We start from the raw sequence: 20233 nt of genomic DNA on the forward strand, positions 1-20233 counted from the left end.
AATTAATATATATTAGAATCATTTTGATACACCAGTAATATTTTTACAGTTTGTATTAATTAGATCCGTGCCCGTGTTAGAAAGTTCTGTTTATTCAAGGACACGCTTTCAACAAAAATATCGAATGTGTTTACAAACTTGATATGGTAAATGTACACAAAGGTCCTGTCCTGAATTAAGTTGACCTGCTCGCTTGTCACAGTAGAGATCTAAAGCTGTCGCATTCTCTCAGGTAAAAAGCATAGAAAAATGTGCGTATTTCTCCATTTGTTGGAATAAAAGAGCGTTTAACTAATAAAATTTTTGTGGTCGTATTATTTATTTAGAAAGATCGGTGCACAGTCTTTTATAAAATAATAATAATTGCCACCAAATCGGTTTTTTTTTGACGTAAAAGAAAAATATTTGATTCATTTTCATTTCGAGTTTCTCAACAATTTTCAAGTTAACAAAGTACATGTATTACATAAAAATGAAAAATAAATATCATAAAAAGTCTTCATTTTTCAGTATGTGAAATTTGATTTATCTACTTATTATTTTATTGAAAATTGTTAAGAATATGCATAAGTCATGTGAATTCCATACCAAAAAATTAAATTTAAAATTTCGTCCGGTAAAACCTCAGTCACATTTCCAAAAACGACCAACGGCCGACGGGTTTTGAAGCAAAAATGGCAGTCGTCAGTTCATCGGCCGTTGTCTTGGCCGATTTTGACTTAATTATTATTTTGTCGGCCTACCAATTTTGTGTCCATCGGTCCAAGTTCTAATTTTTCATGCGTCGGTGGCCGATTTCGTCAACTGCAGTTATCCGTCGACCAACCTTCGATCATCGTCCGACCATCGGCGGTCAGTTTATTAAGTCGGTCGTCCGTCGTTGGACAATAAGGGTGTTGAAAATTTCGGCCGACGGTTAAAATCAAACTGTAGCTCAGAGCTCGATGATCAGGCGACGATTGACCGACTTGTGAATATTTAACCTATTAAGGATACATAACACAAACAAAATTTTGATGCATGGATGGATATAAATTTTTTGAACGGAAATAACATAAATATTTAATCCGTAAGATATAAAGTAATCTTAAGTATTCTTTGCTGTTTAGATATGCACCATTTCCGTTTTTAGGAAATTCCATACAAATTTTGCACACATTTTTAACATTGAGTCACAATTTTATAAGATTCGGCCACTTTGCCTTGGAAACATTACTCACCCTATCTGAATATAAATCTATGAAAAAAAATTGCTGATTTCTAAAGAAAAAGAATTTTTTTGTGTTATTCATCCAAGTCATCGGTGTCCCTAGGAAATAACGTAACTGATCTGTGTCGCCCGATACTGTGTCGGCCGATCCTGTTCTTTCAGCCGAAAAGACCAGAAAACTTTAGTCGCCCGACCATCGCCTTAAATGTGACCTAGGCATAAATTAGACTTGACACGGTAACATATACGAGGTCCGGTATCGTTACGTGTGTATATAAGTGGTGTGTTACGTAATGTCCGGTGTCGCATGATATTGAACAAGTAGTAAACAAATCCACATATCCGTTCATAGATACACTAGTTTATGTTTAGTCGAGAGGAAGTAAGAGTAGATGGCAATTCTTTTTGTAGATGGTCAGAGGCGGATCCAGATATCCATTGTCAGTAGTACTTCTAGTTCCCTGTAAGATAACTGTGCATTGTTCTTCACTAATTATGGATTGGATTCTATACATGTACATGCACATCTATCATCTGTCATATTTATAATTAAGTAGCAATCAATGTATTAATATTTGCTTCAATTAACAGTGAAGTGTACACACCATTCATCGAGTCTGGTGTCGTGTTTAATTGTTTGTCAAGTTTTTTTTTTTTTTAAATTTAATACTTCATAGTGAATTGCTTTTTTATTGAACAATGTTTTTGCGTTGAATGCGACCAAAACTTATCCTTATAATGGAAAGAATATAACAAAAAATCATGGTTATATCATTTGACTGTTTAAGTTATTGTTGCTAGAACTAGCTGATTAATATGCACCTGTGAAAAAGATTTCAAAAATGTAACAAAATACTCCACTGAATATGGTACCCCCCCCCAAAAAAAAATTACCTCTCCCCAGACACCAGGAGAATGAAAATAGTGTAAACCTATTGGGTTTAAGAAAAAGAATAGTGTAAACCTATTGGGTTTGAGAATGAGAATAGCGTAAACCTATTGGGTTTGAGAACGAGAATAGCGTAAACCTATAGGGTTTGAGAATGAGAATAGTGTAAACCTACTGTTTTGAGAATGAGAATAGTGTAAATCTATGGGGTTTGAGAATAAGAATAGTGTAAACTTATTGGTCTTGAGACTGAGAATAGTGTAAACCTATCGGGTTTGAGAATGAGAATAGCGTAAACCTATAGGGTTTGAGAATGAGAATCGTGTAAACCTACTGTTTTGAGAATGAGAATAGTGTAAATCTATGGGGTTTGAGAATGAGAATAGTGGAAACCTACTGTTTTGAGAATGAGAATAGTGTAAATCTATGGGGTTTGAGAATAAGAATAGTGTAAACTCATTGGTCTTGAGAATGAGAATAGTGTAAACCTATCGGGTTTGAGAATGAGAATAGCGTAAACCTATAGGGTTTGAGAATGAGAATAGTGTAAACCTACTGTTTTGAGAATGAGAATAGTGTAAATCTATGGGGTTTGAGAATAAGAATAGTGTAAACTTATTGGTCTTGAGAATTAGAATAGTGTAAACCTATTGGTCTTGAGAATGAGAATAGAGTAAACCTATTTGGTTTGAGAATGAGAATAGTGTAAACCTATTTGGTTTGAGAATGAGAATAGTGTAAACCTATTGGTCTTGAGAATGAGAATAGAGTAAACCTAATGGTTTGAGAATGAGAATAGTGTAAACCTATTTGAATTGAGAATTAGAATAGTGTAAACCTATTGGTCTTGAGAATGAGAATAGTGTAAACCTATGGGTTTTGAGAATGAGAATAGTGTAAACCTATTGGGTTTGAGAATGAGAATAGTGTAAACCTATTGGGTTTGAGAATGAGAATCGTGAAAATCTATTGGGTTTAGAATGAGAATAGTGTAAACCTATTGGGTTTGAGACAATTATTTTAATCAAGAAAATAAAATTAAATGAATTAAAATAAGCTCTTGAAAGGGCTCACTGACCTATAGTCCAATCCGGATATGAAAATGTAAGACTTTGTCGTAAGAATAAACGAAGCTGTTAATCGATTTATGGAGAGTATAAGCTACCAGGAACCTTGTCTATCTTGGGATCTCATACAGGAACAGTCACGGAACGTTACTAAGACTCACAGTACTTTAACATTATATTACCGTGTGAAATTGACTGTTTTACTTAGGATTCATTTTCGACTCTAAGTGATAAATTTAATTTTTTGTTTTAATGTGATATTTAATATTCTGAAATTATTTTCTTTTAAAAGTGGCATTTAACAAACCTTTCATATGCTAAGTTACTAATTGTTCATTTAGTAAACTGAGTGACACTTGTCGGACACCAAAGGGGCAGAGTGTTTATACCCAAGGACCTTTTTATCCCTTATACAGCCATAATCGATGTTCCGAATGTCAATGTCATCAACGTATTTCAACTGTCATTTTCAACTCATTGTTTAATTTTCCTGTTGTCAAATTTTACTTATGAATTCGGTGGCCGGGTGTACTACCGGTCACATGTCCGACTCGTTCCCCATCATGTTCTGTTTCTACTTTTAACAGTTTGGAAACTATGGCCATATCAAACTGATTATTTGTTGTTCCATGTTAATCATTTCCATCGTTGGGACTTGTTAATAATTTCGGAAACCATATTCCTCGTTATTTTGGACTTTTATATGTGTTATCAGTAAGAGTCCTTGGAATGCGGCTCTACCACTTCCGGTCCAAAGCGCCACTCATTTCCCCGCCAACATTCCCTCTTGTCTATTCAACGACACATCTTTTAGACACAAAACTACAAGGTCATAATTTTTTATTCGTTTATTCTATGAAAACAGTTTTACGCTAAAATCAGCATCAAAGTATCTTTAATCATATTAAACCTACTTTTCATGATGGATATCAAAATATTTGTCTCATTATGCACTATCTTAATCCGTCCTCAGATTTTTTTTTATATACTTTTACTTCCCTTCAAGGAAACAAAAATGGTTCTCGAAACCCTAACACTGTTTTGAAAGAACTTCCAAGCCATTGATAGTTTACCAGTGACTCGGGGTATAAAGTCATGACTCCTACTGTTTTTATCACTGACCACTTTACCTTAATTATTTTGTGGCAGAGCGACGATTTTTATTCTAATTAAAACAAAGTAACACTAGTAAAAAGCTATTGATAAAGTAAGATTGTGCATAAGAAGACACTTTTTAAATATCCTTCATTGAAGTAAAATACTTAAAAGTAGTGATTTTACGCTACAAAAATACTTTGAGACATATTTTAGCATAAAACTCTTTTTATAGAATAAAACGATTGAATAAAATTTTAAGGGAAATAATAAAATGGTTTGTATCGTCAATTTGGAAAATTAAATAAACAGATTTTTATCAATAATGATTATATAATTGTTAATTATTTTATAAATCTATTTACTTTTTATTATTAATTGATAAATTATCATTATTTCGAAAATCAATCTATAAGTTTTTTTTCTCAGAGGAATCCGACAAAATTGAAAAAGTTTGGGAGAGGACAATCTAGTATTTGGACCTTGTGTCCAATCCTTTTGACGTTTTGTCAATAAAATATGTTCAAAACAAGAAAGATTGAACACAAATCATTTTTAAAATTTGAATATCCGTTTATGGAGAAACAGGAACAAAATAGCACTGTAAAATCACATATTTTCCAAAGGTCAAATTTTCGTGGAGGAAAATAAATTGGTCCATAGGATTTGATTTCGTGGTTGAAAAATTTTTCTGTAGTAATGTACATGTATATGAAAAATTGCATGTCGAGGTGGAAATCTCTTCATACCTTGAAAACAACAATAATGAAAGGCCATCAAAATAAGTGATTTCACAGTACTGTAATGATTCTAGATAAAATATGTTAGTTAACGAGGTTTGCAGCTTTAGCCATCGAGTAGAAGACCCCGGATTTATCTTCCAGTAGTTTTTTAGGGGCACCAAACTCAACTATCAATCCTTTGTCCATTACCATTATTCTGTTAAAATATAACAAAAACAAATATCATCAAAAGACTGCCACTTAAGTTTGTCCTCTAAACTTCAATTAAAAGGTGTAATATTATGATTCTAGATCTATAGAATGCTAAAAACAAACAGATTGCTTGACGTTTTCTATAATTAGATACAAAATAAACATTTAAAATATCGTCAGCCGCATACATGTTGATCATATAGACTGGACAATATTTTTTGAAAATATCATTTACTTACTTATTACTTAGAAAATATTTTCCACAAATCCGAGAAAAAAAATAGAATTTAATGATTAAATAGATTAAAGATATCCATAATGATTTTAATACAATCAGTTTCATATAATCCATGAGAGAATCGAGTCATTCAGTCATAGATGAAATAGTATACTCATATATCGCAATCCATTATTAGTGTTGGGCTATAAACACTTAGCAACTCACCTACATGTATCGTAATCCATTACAGAATTGAGTCTATGAGCTATAGACAGTGATTCAACTATCGTAATCTATTACAGTCAAGAGTCTATGAGGTATAGACAGTATCTTACCAATTGTAATCCATTAGAGTGTTGAGTCTATGAGCTATAGACAGTATCTTACCAATTGTAATCCATTAGAGTGTTGAGTCTATGAGCTTTAGACAGTTACTCACCGATCGTAATCCATTACAGAGTTGAGTCTATGACCTATAGGCAGTATCTTACTTATCATAATCCTTTACAGTGTTGAGTCTATGAGCTATAGACAGTATCTTACCAATTGTAATCCATTAGAGTGTTGAGTCTATGAGCTATAGACAGTAACTCACCTATCGTAATCCATTGGAGTGTTGAGTCTATGAGCTATAGACAGTATCTTACCAATTGTAATCCATTAGAGTGTTGAGTCTATGAGCTATAGACAGTAACTCACCTATCGTAATCCATTAGAGTGTTGATTCTATGAGCTATAGACAGTATCTTACCAATTGTAATCCATTACAGTGTTGAGTCTATGCGCTATAGACAGTACCTCACCTATCGTAATCTATTACAGTCAGGAGTCTATGAGCTATAGACAGTATCTTACCAATTGTAATCCATTAGAGTGTTCAGTCTATGAGCTATAGACAGTACCTCACCTATCGTAATCTATTACAGTCTAGAGTCTATGAGCTATAGACAGTATCTTACCAATTGTAATCCATTAGAGTGTTGAGTCTATGAGCTATAGACAGTTACTCACCTATCGTAATCCTTTACAGTCAGGAGTCTATGAGCTATAGACAGTATCTTACCAATTGTAATCCATTAGAGTGTTGAGTCTATGAGCTAAAGACAGTACCTCACCTATCGTAATCTATTACAGTCTAGAGTCTATGAGCTATAGACAGTATCTTACCAATTGTAATCCATTAGAGTGTTGAGTCTATGAGCTATAGACAGTTACTTACCTTTCGTAATCCATTACAGAGTTGAGTCTATGAGCTATAGACAGTATCTTACCTATCGCAATCCTTTACAGTGTTGAGTCTATGAGCTATAGACTGTATCTTACCAATTGTAATCCATTAGAGTGTTGAGTCTATGAGCTATAGACAGTTACTCACCTATCGTAATCCATTACAGAGTTGAGTCTATGAGCTATAGACAGTATCTTACCTATCGTAATCCTTTACAGTGTTGAGTCTATGAGCTATAGACTGTATCTTACCAATTGTAATCCATTAGAGTGTTGAGTCTATGAGCTATAGACAGTTACTCACCTATCGTAATCCATTACAGAGTTGAGTCTATGAGCTATAGACAGTATCTTACCTATCGTAATCCTTTACAGTGTTGAGTCTATGAGCTATAGACAGTTACTCACCTATCGTAATCCATTACAGAGTTGAGTCTATGAGCTATAGACAGTATCTTACCTATCGTAATCCTTTACAGTGTTGAGTCTATGAGCTATAGACAGTACCTCACCTATCGTAAAACATTAAAGTGTTGAGTCTATGGGCTATAGACAGTACCTAACCTATCGTAATCCATAACAGTGTTGAGTCTTTGAGTACAGTTACCCACCTATCTTAAACCATTACAGTCTAGAGTCTATGAGCTATAGACAGTATCTTACCTATTGTAATCAATTACGGTTTTGAGTTCATGAGTTATAGACAGTAACACACCTATCGTAATCCATCAAAGCGTTGAGTCTATGAGCTATAAAAAGTTACCCACCTATCGTAAACCATTTCAGTCTAGAGTCTGAGCTATAGGCAGTATTTTGGCTATTGTAGTTCATTACAGTTTTGAGTCTATGAGCTATGGACAGTAATTCACCTATCGTAATCCATCACAGAGTTGATTCTATGACCTATAGACAGTTACCTACCTTTCGTAATCCATTACAGAGTCGAGTCTATGAGCTATAGACAGTATCTTACCAATTGTAATCCATTACAGTGTTGAGTCAATGAACTATAGACAGAACCTTACCTATCGTAATCCATCACAGTGTTGATTCTATGAGCTATAGACAGTTACTCACCTATCGTAATCTATTACAGTCTAGAGTCTATGAACTATAGACAGTACCTTACCTATCGTAATCCATCACAGTGTTGAGTCTATGAGCTATAGACAGTTACTCACCTATCGTAATATACATAACAGTGTTGAGTCTATGAGCTATAGACAGTACCTTACCTATCATAATCCATCACAGTGTTGAGTCTATGAGCTATAGTCAGTAACTCACCTATCGTAATCCATCACAGTGTTGAGTCTATGAGCTATAGACAGTACAGTACAGTCACTGAACTCTGCTTTAATCGTCCTCTGGATCAGTTCATCTGTCTCTACATCCACGGCTGCCGTGGCTTCGTCCAGAATCAGGATCTTTGTCTTGTGTAGTAGAGTTCTAGCCAGACAAACCAGCTGTCGCTGACCAACGCTACGTAAGAGATATAAAACATACATCGATACATAGATATAATTCAAAATGGAGCCTTTTCTAACATGGAATAAATAAATAATTTAAAGATACACTTATTATTACACATTTCATAAGTCACAAAATTGCATCTTGCATCATCCATATTAAAAGACAAACATATATATGGGTACATCCCTCTAATTATTCTTAGAATCGGTAGGAGAGGAAATAAGTGCAGATAATTACAAGTTCCTTAATTTGCAAACTTGCATTAAAAATAGCTTGGCAAATGTAATTTATTACGAAGATCAACCGAATTATTTTGTGAATCATAACGCCAGTGAGAAGTCTGAAATTCCCCTTGTTTCACTTTCATTTTCAGAGGTTCCCACAGACAGACAAATTTTGCGGAAAACGAATCTGACATGCCACCTCGAGATTTTAACAAAGGAAAGACAACTTGATGTGCTTTGATTTTAGAGGTCACTAACTGCTGAACGAAAATTAGGGACATCGCTATGAGAAGAAACGTTAACATTGTCACCTATGGAAAAATTAGTGGACTGTACCCATAAATTTAAATTTTAAAATCATACACAAAAAATAGTCCCCATTTTGAAAAAAAATATTGTTCACAATAAGAAAACATTCAATGTCGACAAGTTTCGTAAAGGTGAAAAACTGAAACACTAAAAAAAAAATCGACTTTATCTGTTATCAAGTGTTTTGATTTAATCACTTTCTAAAATAAGATACCGTGATTCTTAAAAAAAAACCCAAAATTTTCACCTGAAGTTCTTACATGACGTTTTCATATAATGTTTGAATCCATACTTTTTCCTGAAGTTCTCATATGAAGTTTTCACACAAAGTTTTTATCCAAACTTTTTCCCCAAAGTTTTCTCGTGAGCTTTCACCTGTATTTTTCACCTGAGCTCTTACCTGAAATTTTGACCCCCTTCCCCACATTCGTAATCTAGCTGCCCTACACAGCTAGTGACAAAGTCTTTCATATGAGCTCTCTCTATCGCCACCCAAAGATCCTGATTTGAAAATCTCTCGAGCGGATCCAAGTTAGAACGGATGGATCCAGAAAATATGACAGGATCCTGAAAAAATACAACTGGTTGAAAGCTGTCAAGATATTTTAGTACTTCAGGTCAACGTAGAAGCAGACTATAAAATTTCAATAATAATCTATTTTTCAAAAGAAGTATAGAAAGCAAAATACACATTTTCAGTAATTATTCGGTACTATAGACCAAGGTAATAGGGAAATGCAACAATTAGCCAATTAAATATCTTAATATATTACATCAAAATGAAAATAGCAATTGAAAGTAAATAAAGAATTACTGAGTATTTATACTAAAAGAAGATCAAGAATAAAAAATATTGATGCAATCACTCAAATCATTAGATTAAAGTAAAAATACTTCATAAATCATTCATAAATCAAAACTATGGAGTAAAGTAGAAAGTGTAATAAAGAGTCGATAGTTATGCAGTAATTTAAACTGTAATGATGCATGACCATAAGTCAGTTGCTTTTTGCTTAAAACCCATATCAAAGTTATCCTGGATTCATTTTGAAGAAATAACTTACCTGAGGTAGTATTGTTATTTTGGATCTGAGATCATGGAGACCAATAGAAGATATCGACATATCGTCAATGCAAATGTCACCACCTGCTGGTTCAATGATGCGGAACAGCGCCTGCGTCATGGATGATTTCCCCGCTCCTGTTCTACCTACAATACCTATCTAGGTAAGAAAAAATTAAAATTTTAAATGTAACTAAAATATACATCCCTGAAAATATCTTAGAAATTAAAAATAATGAAGAAAATGATTTTTTAGCCGGGCTTATTGCTCAAAGAGCAATTGCCGGCTTATGTGATCCTGTTCAAGGCAGGATGTTAACCCAATAGTCGCCATTTTAAAGTTACGTGCAAAAAAATAGTTCTTACTCTCAATCGCTTTTGAGATAATACAAACGCTAAATAAAGCAACAAAAATAAAACGAAGTTTTATCTATATAAAATAAACATTTGTAGTAATGACTTTGAAAACTTCATAAGTCAAAGAACATAGTTCATTAGCGTAAGGATTTTTGATAATCAGTGTTACCGTAGTTCTCTACACATACGAGGTAAGGCAGAAGAGGGAACCAGACTGGCCTGTTTGTTTACATTCAGCTGCGGTACCAGATTAATTCTGATTCTGACAAAATCGGACCGTGGTATTAGGATTGAAAAACTCACTGTCATTGTCTTATCATTTATATTGATAGTTTTAAAATAATTTCTTCATCAGAATATAAACGTGATTCATGTAAGAAATCCATTCTACTCTGTTAATGAGCCCGGCTCTCTGTACTTCTGAGTACTTTGATTAAATGTCGCCTTTGCTTATTTTTCATCACTTTAACACTTGAGTCACGTGACGAGAAATTTTAAACAACCAACGTAGCTGTCGATGCATTTTGCAGTTTTGCAATATTTTACTTAAATATTAAAAATTTGCTTAAAAATGGCATATACAATGATTTAATTTTTCTCTTTCAAAAAATTATCAACAAGGTACTTTTGTAGCTGAATGATGATGTTGCTAAACCTTTTCGCCCCCTTTAATGACACAGTCGAGTCCTCTCAGCACGAGATCTAAACCCGCCCGGTATCGGGTGGAGTATGATTTAAATTCCACCTTCCCCGTTTCAGGCCAAGTAGAAGATGGACGGTTCTCTGGTTCGATCCATTCAGCCTGTAAATATTACATTTTATGCAACTGTCAATGAAAATTATTATGTTTAAAGTGGGTTTAATTATTTTTGCAAAGATGGAATGGTTAATATGGACATTTATATGAGTTGGGCATCTAATTGCATGTATTCACAAAAATATAGGAATTGGTTGTGACTATTACTTTGGTATGATTTAATTCACCTCTGGTTGAAGTCTCGTGAACTCCTCTACCCTTTCTGCTGACACGATATTCATCTCCATCTCGCTCACGCACTGGACGACCAGCATCAGGGATATTACAACCTGTAATGAAATGTATTGCACGCTGCTCATATTCACATATATATAACAAAATGTGATAGCTATGGATAGTAATATTTATATTTTTCAGCTTTAAGCCTTAACAATACGTATGTACTATAAACAAACTTTTATTCGCGACGACTTTATATCTCGATTTAACAGGGGTAAACTATTTTGCGACGATTACTTTTCGCAAACAAGCCTTATTTCGATCTGTTGTTAATAGAAACAGAGACTTCGCCGCAAAAAATTTCCTTTCGCGAAACTCCCGAAAATTTATCGAACGCGAATAAAAGTTGGGTAACATTAATCAAAATCTGGGATTCTCGGTATTACCGTTTGTATACACTTTCGGGTTATTTCAGTTGAACCGAATGCCATGGCATATTTTACCCCATGGTTATAAATTCTATTCAGATTTTGTGGTGATGTTACGTAAATTCATGTAAAAAGTAGCATTTAATGTCTGTTATAAATATATTATACTTGGTATGAGTATGTTATATATGTAATTAGTACGTTTTACCAGTACTGAGTATCTTATAAACATGTACCTATAACGAGTATGTTATATATCTGTAAAAAGTATGTTAAATACCTGTAATAAGTTCGTTATATACCTCTAATGATTAAGTTATACCTGTAATGATTACGTTACACATGTGATGAGTATGTTATATACCTGTAATGATTATGTTAAACCTATAATAAATATGTTATACCAGTATCGTGTATGTTATATACCTTTAATGAGTATGTTATACCTGTAATGAGTATGTTATACCTGTAATGAGTATGTTATATACCTGTTATGAGTTTGTTATACCTGTAATGAGTACGTTATGTACCTGTAATGAGTAGGTTATATACCTGTAATGAGTTTGTTATACCTGTAATGAGTATGTTATATGCCTGTTATGAGTTTGTTATACCTGTAATGAGTACGTTATACCTGTAATGAGTATGTTATATACCTGTAATGAGTTTGTTATACCTGTAATGAGTATGTTATTTAAGAAATAAACAACGTTATTTAGTGAATGTGGCGTTATGAATAGCAATTGCTCTGCTGGCATATTCCATGATGCGTGCTAGCGCATCATGAAAAATATGCCAGCAGAGCTATTGCTATTCATAATGCCATGTTCACTAAATAATCGTTGTTTATTACTTATATTTGCATTCTTTGATGTTGTCAAGAATATCAGAGGAAATCCTGGCTTACATATGGATGTGGCTTGTTGTTTTCAGTAAAGAAAAAACACACGGCTATAAAATTAGTATGCCTGATCATTGCACCTTTTCTCTAATAAATCACAAACAATTTATAAAGTGTTTGCCTCTTTAACACAGGTATCTGGATACAAGCTGCGCCGTCGTCACATCCCATCTCCTAATTTTTGTTTTGATTCAGTTATGACGTCATCGATCAACGTTATTGAAACCCTCTGACAAAAATCAATAATTTTAACCTTATGATGAAAACGGAATACTTTAATAATGATTATAACTCCAGAATGCTTTTCTATAATTTTTTAAGTTTTTTCTATTTATTTTTAAGAGCTGAAATCCTTCTTGAAATAGACATATACTGCTTTTTCTGAATGTTTCATAACCCAAGTGTGAACAGTTATCGTTCTTTGTACAAATATGCAAAAATATGATAAGAAAAAATAAAAATATGGAGTTGTCTTCAATTTCTAAAAGTTTTATATTACAATAAAATACATTGACCAAAATTAAATTTTTAATGATATCAATCAGCAATTTTAAATTGTTCTGAATTTATTTTTTTCCAAAAAATATTATTAAAAACTTATATTTATTCCTTTTACGAAACATTTCATATATATACTTCTAAACACCTTTTACAAGTGTAGCAGAGCTTGTTCTATGCACGAGTGTGATAGAGCAATTGCACTCATAGCACGAGCAGTTGCGTCTATAGTGCTATGAACCAAGTTGAAGCCTGCAGGATTATAGTGGGAGAGAGCAGTGGATATGCAAATATATACCTGTAATGAGTTTGATATACCTGTAATGAGTATGTTATATACCTGTAATGAGTTTGTTATACCTGTAATGATTATGTTATACCTGTAATGTGTACGTTATTTAAGCATTGAATTCATATTTTTGTCTGTCTTCGGTCCTATAACACACCTGGCCGTGCCGACAAATTGAATACCGCGCGTTAGCGCGGTATGATAAATTTGTCGGCACGGCCAGGTGTGTTATAGGACCGAAGACAGACAAAAATATGAATTCAATGCTTATATTTACATTCTCTAATTTTCCTTCTTCATAATTGCTTATTTCGTTAATCTTGAATGTGAATTTAACGCCTTTCAAAACTGACGCGGTTAATAGACGTAAGAGCCGTTTGTGACGTCAGATGACGTTGCAATTTTAAATAACGCAAACAAACATTGCGAGGAAAAAAAGTGACAAATTAATTTTAAACGCACATTTGTAGTATTTTTACGTTAATTTAACAGGATTATAGTTTTTAATTAAATTGAGTCAAAACATTGTACATTTTGGTGTTCCCAGATTATAGAAAAAATGCATATACAATGTAGTTCCTACTGTATCTTCTAACGCGAGGTGACAAGGTTTCGCGTGTGTTATAGAAATTTGAATGTCGTGGATTTCTAATGAATTTCATAAGGAAAAATACACGGAATGTAAATATATACCTGTAATGAGTATGTTAGGGAGAGTCCTATCCCTGCCCCTGATAAAGTATCAGAAAGAACGGAAAACACAGCGGCTGCTAGCACCAGAAGATTTGCCAAGAATTCAAGTCGAATAGAAATCCACCTGTTGGAAATAAAACGATATGTCTTTTACTTACCAGTAAGTAATAATCTACTTAAATTAGTTAGGTTTCTTAACAAATATTGTATGATGGTGAATGTTGATACATTAAAGAAATATAGAAAATACATTTATTTTTACAATATACTACATCAATAATAATTCTCTTTTCCAAAACTCCTGTCAATTTTGATGACCTGTTTGATTTGTTGAACTTCCCAGTATCTGCCAAATCTCAAACTGTTGATTCATATAACAAGAAATAAGGTATTTTTGATTTTATTAGGATGTAAAACGGGTTGGTCACATGAACAAACCCCATGAAGCCTGAAGGCTTACATTTACATTTGTGACTGATTTATAAAAAAAATAGTAAGGCACTGAAGTTTTGAATCCATAAGAGATTTACATTTTTTTTCAAAACTCAACGGTATAATACATTGAACACGTCGTTCACTTATGACGTCACTATGAAATTACGTAGATCGCTTATGACTAAACAATCAATTTATGGTCAATTGACGAACATGTAAAAACTCCTTGTTCAAATAGTGTTATATAAGGGCAAACATTTGCAAATGTAGATATAAATTTATTCACCTTAAAGCGTTTTCTGCGAAGAAAGGATGTTCCAAAGATACGTACCATGAGGCTGTATTTGCGGCGTGATAGAATGTTGTGTTTGTGTCTACTCGGACCTGGGACTCGGTAATAAATCGGTTCACGGCTCGGTAAGCTCGGATACAGCTGGCACCGGTGATAGACTCACTAAAGTGGTTATATACAGGGGAGCGGGTCACGCCCTCCATTCTCTTCAGTTGCCTGACGGTAGGGAGGTAGAACCTCTGAAATCAAGCAACAGAACAGATTAAAAAATCACTAGACATATAATTTAGTTATTCAGAACACTGACTGCAAAGTGAAACTGTCCCTTTTTGATGTTGATTTCATATATTTTTTTTTTAATTCACCTCATTGACAAACACGAATTTTTAAAACAGTCATTGACTCTTCATTGTTAATTTACTTGAAAAGAAAAAAAAATAACTATGTTGTTTCAAAATTAAATTGGAACACAGAAAGCAAATTGATATTAATAAGAAAGAGTAAATTTTATCAAATAAATTTCAAAATTTTTAAAGCTATGTCCCTGGAAGGACATAACTGAAATTCGCTTAACGAGGCCCAAATCCAGCTGGAAATTACGAAAACGGAATGATAAAAAATTTTAATTCGTGGAAGTGTATTTGAAATGTATTATGCTAAGAAATTAAAAATGAAATTTTGTTACCTTGCCTTTATTGTAGTTAAATGGGGACACTTTCAAGATATGGACCTTTTTTTGGTGACTTATACACAACGTCATACAAAAACTCCCCAATAAACAAAGTAATTGACAAATAAAACAATAAATGATGAAATGTTTTGTTTTTCATACGATTTTCATTCCTCTTTTAAAAGAAAGAAAGAAAAAATTGGGAGTAGCCTTTATTGTAATGAAAAGGGAACATATAAAAACACAAAAATAGGACTTATTTTATCCAACTAGACATTTTTATACGTCTCAATTGGTTTACATAATGTCAAAAAAGATTGTACATAAAAGACTGTATTAGTTTCTAAAAATTAAAATAATTCTTACATTATGAAATAATCTTTTTCTCTATGCTTTATTTTTCTCTTAACACACGACGTTGTTTTACGAAGGGAAAAGGGGGGGGGGGAGCGATAAAAAGGAGACAACATTAAGAATTTTATTAATATCATGTATTACATAGAAAAATAAAATATTTTGGTGGTTGCATATGAATGAATTAGAGATTTATTATTTTTTTAACTTAAGCTAATCCATGCAATTTAATTCTGCAGAAAAAGGGGTGTGTATAAACTCTTCATGTTCATGAGAAAGACTAAAATCGTTTACTTTTAGTTGCATTGTTTGTTTGTTTTCTCAAACTCATTATTTGAAATAAAATCAGATGAAATTAATGAATCTGTACCAAGAAATTGATACCTCAAAGTTAATAATGTTCTTCAGTTGATTATTAATTAAAAAAGTTTGAAACATGTAAATAATAGAAATACGAAAATGAGCCAGCTTAATAGCTACCAAGTATGCAAGATCAGCGAAACATTTTAGCGCAATTTGACGTCATTTTAATTATGACGTTATTGTATTAGTCGACGCTGCGTTAAAACGTATGCACAGATCAAGTAGATTGGGCCTCGTTAATCCTTTATAACTTAGAATTTTGGTCCCTTTTTTACACCTTCATTGGAATCGTAAATGATATAATAACCTAATGAACATAATTATATAAGCTTGATATTTTGCTTTTGAAATTGATTTTCAAGATTTACTGTTTTAACCGAAAATTTGGTTGAATACATACTGATTTCGCAAAGAAAAAAAAAATTGAAATGTTAAAGTCCCTTAAGTCTTACCAAAATTAAGATAAAGAAAATTCCCACCGGTATTATAACAATTAGGAAATCAGGCGTGTTGACTGATATCACAACCAAAATGGCTAACAAGGTAAATAGCATCACAGCCCCCAATATGAAGGTTCCCACCATCTTCCGTGACGAGTTACCATTCATCTCTCTCTCCCTTCTGTTTCTCTCTCTTTCTCTCTCTCTCTCTCTCTCTTCGAGGAAGGCGGTCATCTAATATATCTATATCACTAGAAAAACGATTCATGATCCGACCCACAGGTGTTGTGTCAAATAACGACATTGGGGAACGTAAAATACAAAATAACATGGAGGAATGCAGGGATCCGGAAGCAGTTATCAATCTCGTGAGTCCAAGGAAGGCAAACAAGAACAGGAAAATTCCTGGAATAGAAACATCAATAAAACATTTTATCTTAATAAAGTTAGGTAATTTAAAATATTGTTAATATTTTGCATTTTTATCTTTTGCATTTTAATCTGACCTTGAAGAACTCCTAGGACGGTATAAATTGCCAGGTAGTAGTACTTCCGGTTCGAATATTCCTGTGCCGTGACCAGAGAATGATTTTTGATAATTTCATCCTCAGTCCAAAATGTCAACCAAAAATTACCATAGGCATTGAGTCCTTGAAAAAGCATTACAAACAACATTGATAGGACGGTACCGATCACTCCCATTGATTTAATGTAGGTAAACTAAAGGAAGATTTTAATTTTTTTTTATTGCTTATCTTTTTTGAAGGTTTTAAAATTTTATCCCTTCTCTTGAAAATATTTTTTTTTACAAATCAATTTTCTGTAAATTTCAAAGAATATCACCTGGACATAGTTAAAAATTATCAAATAAATGAAATAATAATCTATGTTAAAATAAAAGAAAATCACGGAAAGTTTAACCTGAAAGAAACAGTTCTTTATACAAGTTATCGAGCGTTTTTAAAATACAGAACACCTAAGAATAAATATTACTTCTTTTTAAAATTCATTTGTTTTAATTTCCTATTAAATATTGGAACATTTGAAATATTTGATATAAAACAAACATCTGTGGGAAAAAAGTCAATTCTTTTTGGAACATATTTTAGAAATTTAGTCTATTAATTTTTTGAGTCCATACCGTCCCCTCCGCCGATTTTTCGCCTTGGATCAGTTTTCCATCTGCTGGTTCGGACTCTCCGCCACTATTGTATGGTAGGATCCGCCCCTGTGATGGTGATCTCTGGAGTATTTCAAGCGGGTTGATTTCGTCCTGTCTGGACGAATCTTTTTTCGTGTTTGACCTCGAAAAGTGTCGCTTTGATTCGGCATTGTTCATGGACTTCATCAAGTGATTACCTGTTTCTACTATTGGATGTGATTGTGAGAGTCGAAGTTTTATGTCTGTTGGAATGGAACATCGAGAATTTCTTCGCAAAGATACTTTCCTGAAAAAATATCCATCAATTTCTTTTCATGAGTATTTATGACTTTTTTCCTGTAATTTCTAATTCCTTATGATGGAATTAAACCTGCATGACCATGGAAATCGAAAGGAGGGAGGTGGGCAGTTTAACTTAAGATTCATGTCCGTCAACACAATAATTCTTATAGATATATCTATTAATTTTATAAAAATCCACACTAACTCGTAAATGTTTGTTTTCTTAACCTACAGAAGTTTGTCACCACATATTTATTTGTTCAGATATATATCAGAAATATTTAAGGCCTTCTTTAATCTAATCGCTCACCTGAACAATGTGGCTAGGAAAATCAGTTTATTATTGAAAAGCTTAAACCCAAAAGTGGTCCCAACTAATCCTTAAAGAGTAGAGGGTGGGATTTGGACAAACTTGAAACTACGCTAACTAAGGATGCTTGCATATTTATTTGACTACCTGTGGCTTTATTGCCCTTTACATTTGAACTTACATTGTTGCCCCGCCCTACCCTACGGGGTCATCACTTGAACAAACTTGAATCTACACTACCTGAGAATGCTTTCATATGAATATGATTAATCATGGCTTTCCCATTCTTGAAAAGAAGATTTTTTCTACATGTTTCTATGTAAAACTTTGATTGCATGTTTTGGCCCTGCCCTATACCCAGGGGTCTTGATTTGAACAAACTTGAATCTACACTACCTGAGGATGCTTCCATATAAATATGACTTATCATGGCTTTGCTATACTTGAGAAGATTTAAATTTTTTTTAAATATATTTCTGTGTAAAACTTTGATCAGCCATTGTGGCCCTACTGGGTCATGATTTGGACAAAACTGAATCTCCACTAGCTGAGGATGGCTCAATATAAATATGATCATTCATGCCTTTGATATTCTTGAGAAGAAGATTTTTAAAGAATTCTCCGATATATATCTATTTTAAACTTTGATTGGCCATTGTGGCCCCGCCCTACCCCTTGGGGTCATGATTTGAACAAATTTGAATCTTCACTACACGAGGATGCTTCCATATAAGTTTCATTTTTCCTGGCAAAGTGGTTTTTGAAAAGAAGATTTAAAAAAAAAATTCCTATATATTTCTATGTAAAGATTTGATCGGCCATTGTGGCCCCGCCCTACCCCTGGGGATCATGATTTGAACAAACTTGAATCTACACTACCTGATATTGCTTCCCTATAAGTTTCATCTTTCCTGGCACAGTGGTTCTTGAGAAGAATATTTTTAAAGAATCATCCTTTATATTTCTATGTTGAACTTTGATAGGCCATTATGGCCCCGCCCTACCCCTGGGGGACATGATTTGAATAAATATGAATCTACACTACCTGAGGATGCTTCCCTATGAGGTTTATCTTTCCTGGCTTAGTGGTTCTTGAGAAGAAGATATTTAAAACGTACCACCAAATTTTAATTATTTCTAAATTATCTCCCCTTGAATAATGGCGTGGCCCTTCATTTGAACAAACTTGAACTACCGTCTCCTAAGGATACTTTGTGCCAAGTTTGGTTGAAATTGGCCCAGTAGTTCTTGAGAAGAAGTCGAAAATGTGAAAAGTTAACGACGACGACGTAAACGCAGGCGACAACGACGACGACAACGACAGACAACGGACAAAGTGTGATCAGAATAGCTCACTTGAGCCTTCGGCGCAGGTGAGCTAAAAATCATTCGTTTTAGTAAAGAGGAAAGGAAATTCATTAACGAATACAAGGCACTCAACACAAATACCTTGTACTTTGTTGTCTTGAGAGATCCGAATCATCGGCAGACAATCCATTGTCCGGCACAGACTCAAGCTGTTCCCACATCTCATCCTTTGTCTTTGCAACTATAAAAAAATAATCAAAGTTCCAGTAAAAGTGAACAAATTATCTTGGCAACTACGATGGCTATGAAAATAGCAAACATCGATCCAGTAGTGATTGAAAAGCGTAAAGACATAAGTGGTCACGACCTACTCCTAGAAAAGGAGGGGGTTATGATTTGAAATAACTTGGATCTACACTTACAAAGAATTTTTTGCCATACTTTGGCTTTTTTCCCTATAAGTCTTAACTTTCATTTTGGCCCCACTCTACCTCCAGGGGTCATGTTTTGCACGAACTTGAATCTACATTACCTGAGGATGCTTCCATTTAATATGACCAGTCATGGCTTGATTGATCTTTTTTTTAAAAAAAGTAGATTTTTCCTTTATATTTCTTTGTAAAACTTTAATCGTCCATTGTGTCCCCATTCTGCCCCCGGGGTCAGGTTTTGAACAAACCTAAATCTACACTACCTAGGGATGTTTCCATTTAAATATTACAAGTCATGACTGTGTTGTTTTTAGAGGAAAGTTTTTTTTAAT

The 20233-nt window shown here is 33.5% G+C and overlaps 1 protein-coding gene across 1 annotated transcript in view; it reads right to left on the reverse strand.

Moving 5' to 3' along the window:
• The window catches only part of LOC134270413 (multidrug resistance-associated protein 1-like), a 58309-nt gene that overhangs the window by 26357 nt on the left and 11719 nt on the right, over positions 1-20233 (reverse strand). The window contains exons 13-25 of the mRNA XM_062752639.1: positions 19612-19711; positions 17550-17856; positions 16915-16975; positions 16628-16813; positions 16421-16545; positions 14621-14820; positions 13855-13978; positions 11054-11155; positions 10725-10871; positions 9714-9872; positions 9050-9216; positions 7931-8125; positions 5011-5200 (exon numbers count right to left, since the gene is read on the reverse strand). Coding sequence (XP_062608623.1) covers positions 5086-5200; positions 7931-8125; positions 9050-9216; positions 9714-9872; positions 10725-10871; positions 11054-11155; positions 13855-13978; positions 14621-14820; positions 16421-16545; positions 16628-16813; positions 16915-16975; positions 17550-17856; positions 19612-19711 — 1988 coding nt within the window. The 3' untranslated portion in view covers positions 5011-5085. The remainder of the gene's footprint in view (positions 1-5010; positions 5201-7930; positions 8126-9049; positions 9217-9713; positions 9873-10724; positions 10872-11053; positions 11156-13854; positions 13979-14620; positions 14821-16420; positions 16546-16627; positions 16814-16914; positions 16976-17549; positions 17857-19611; positions 19712-20233) is intronic.

The sequence above is a fragment of the Saccostrea cucullata genome, unplaced genomic scaffold (genome assembly GCF_032062105.1).
Source record: "Saccostrea cucullata isolate Sc308-1 unplaced genomic scaffold, CSIRO_AGI_Scuc_v1 ctg12316, whole genome shotgun sequence".
NCBI lineage: Eukaryota > Metazoa > Mollusca > Bivalvia > Ostreida > Ostreidae > Saccostrea > Saccostrea cuccullata.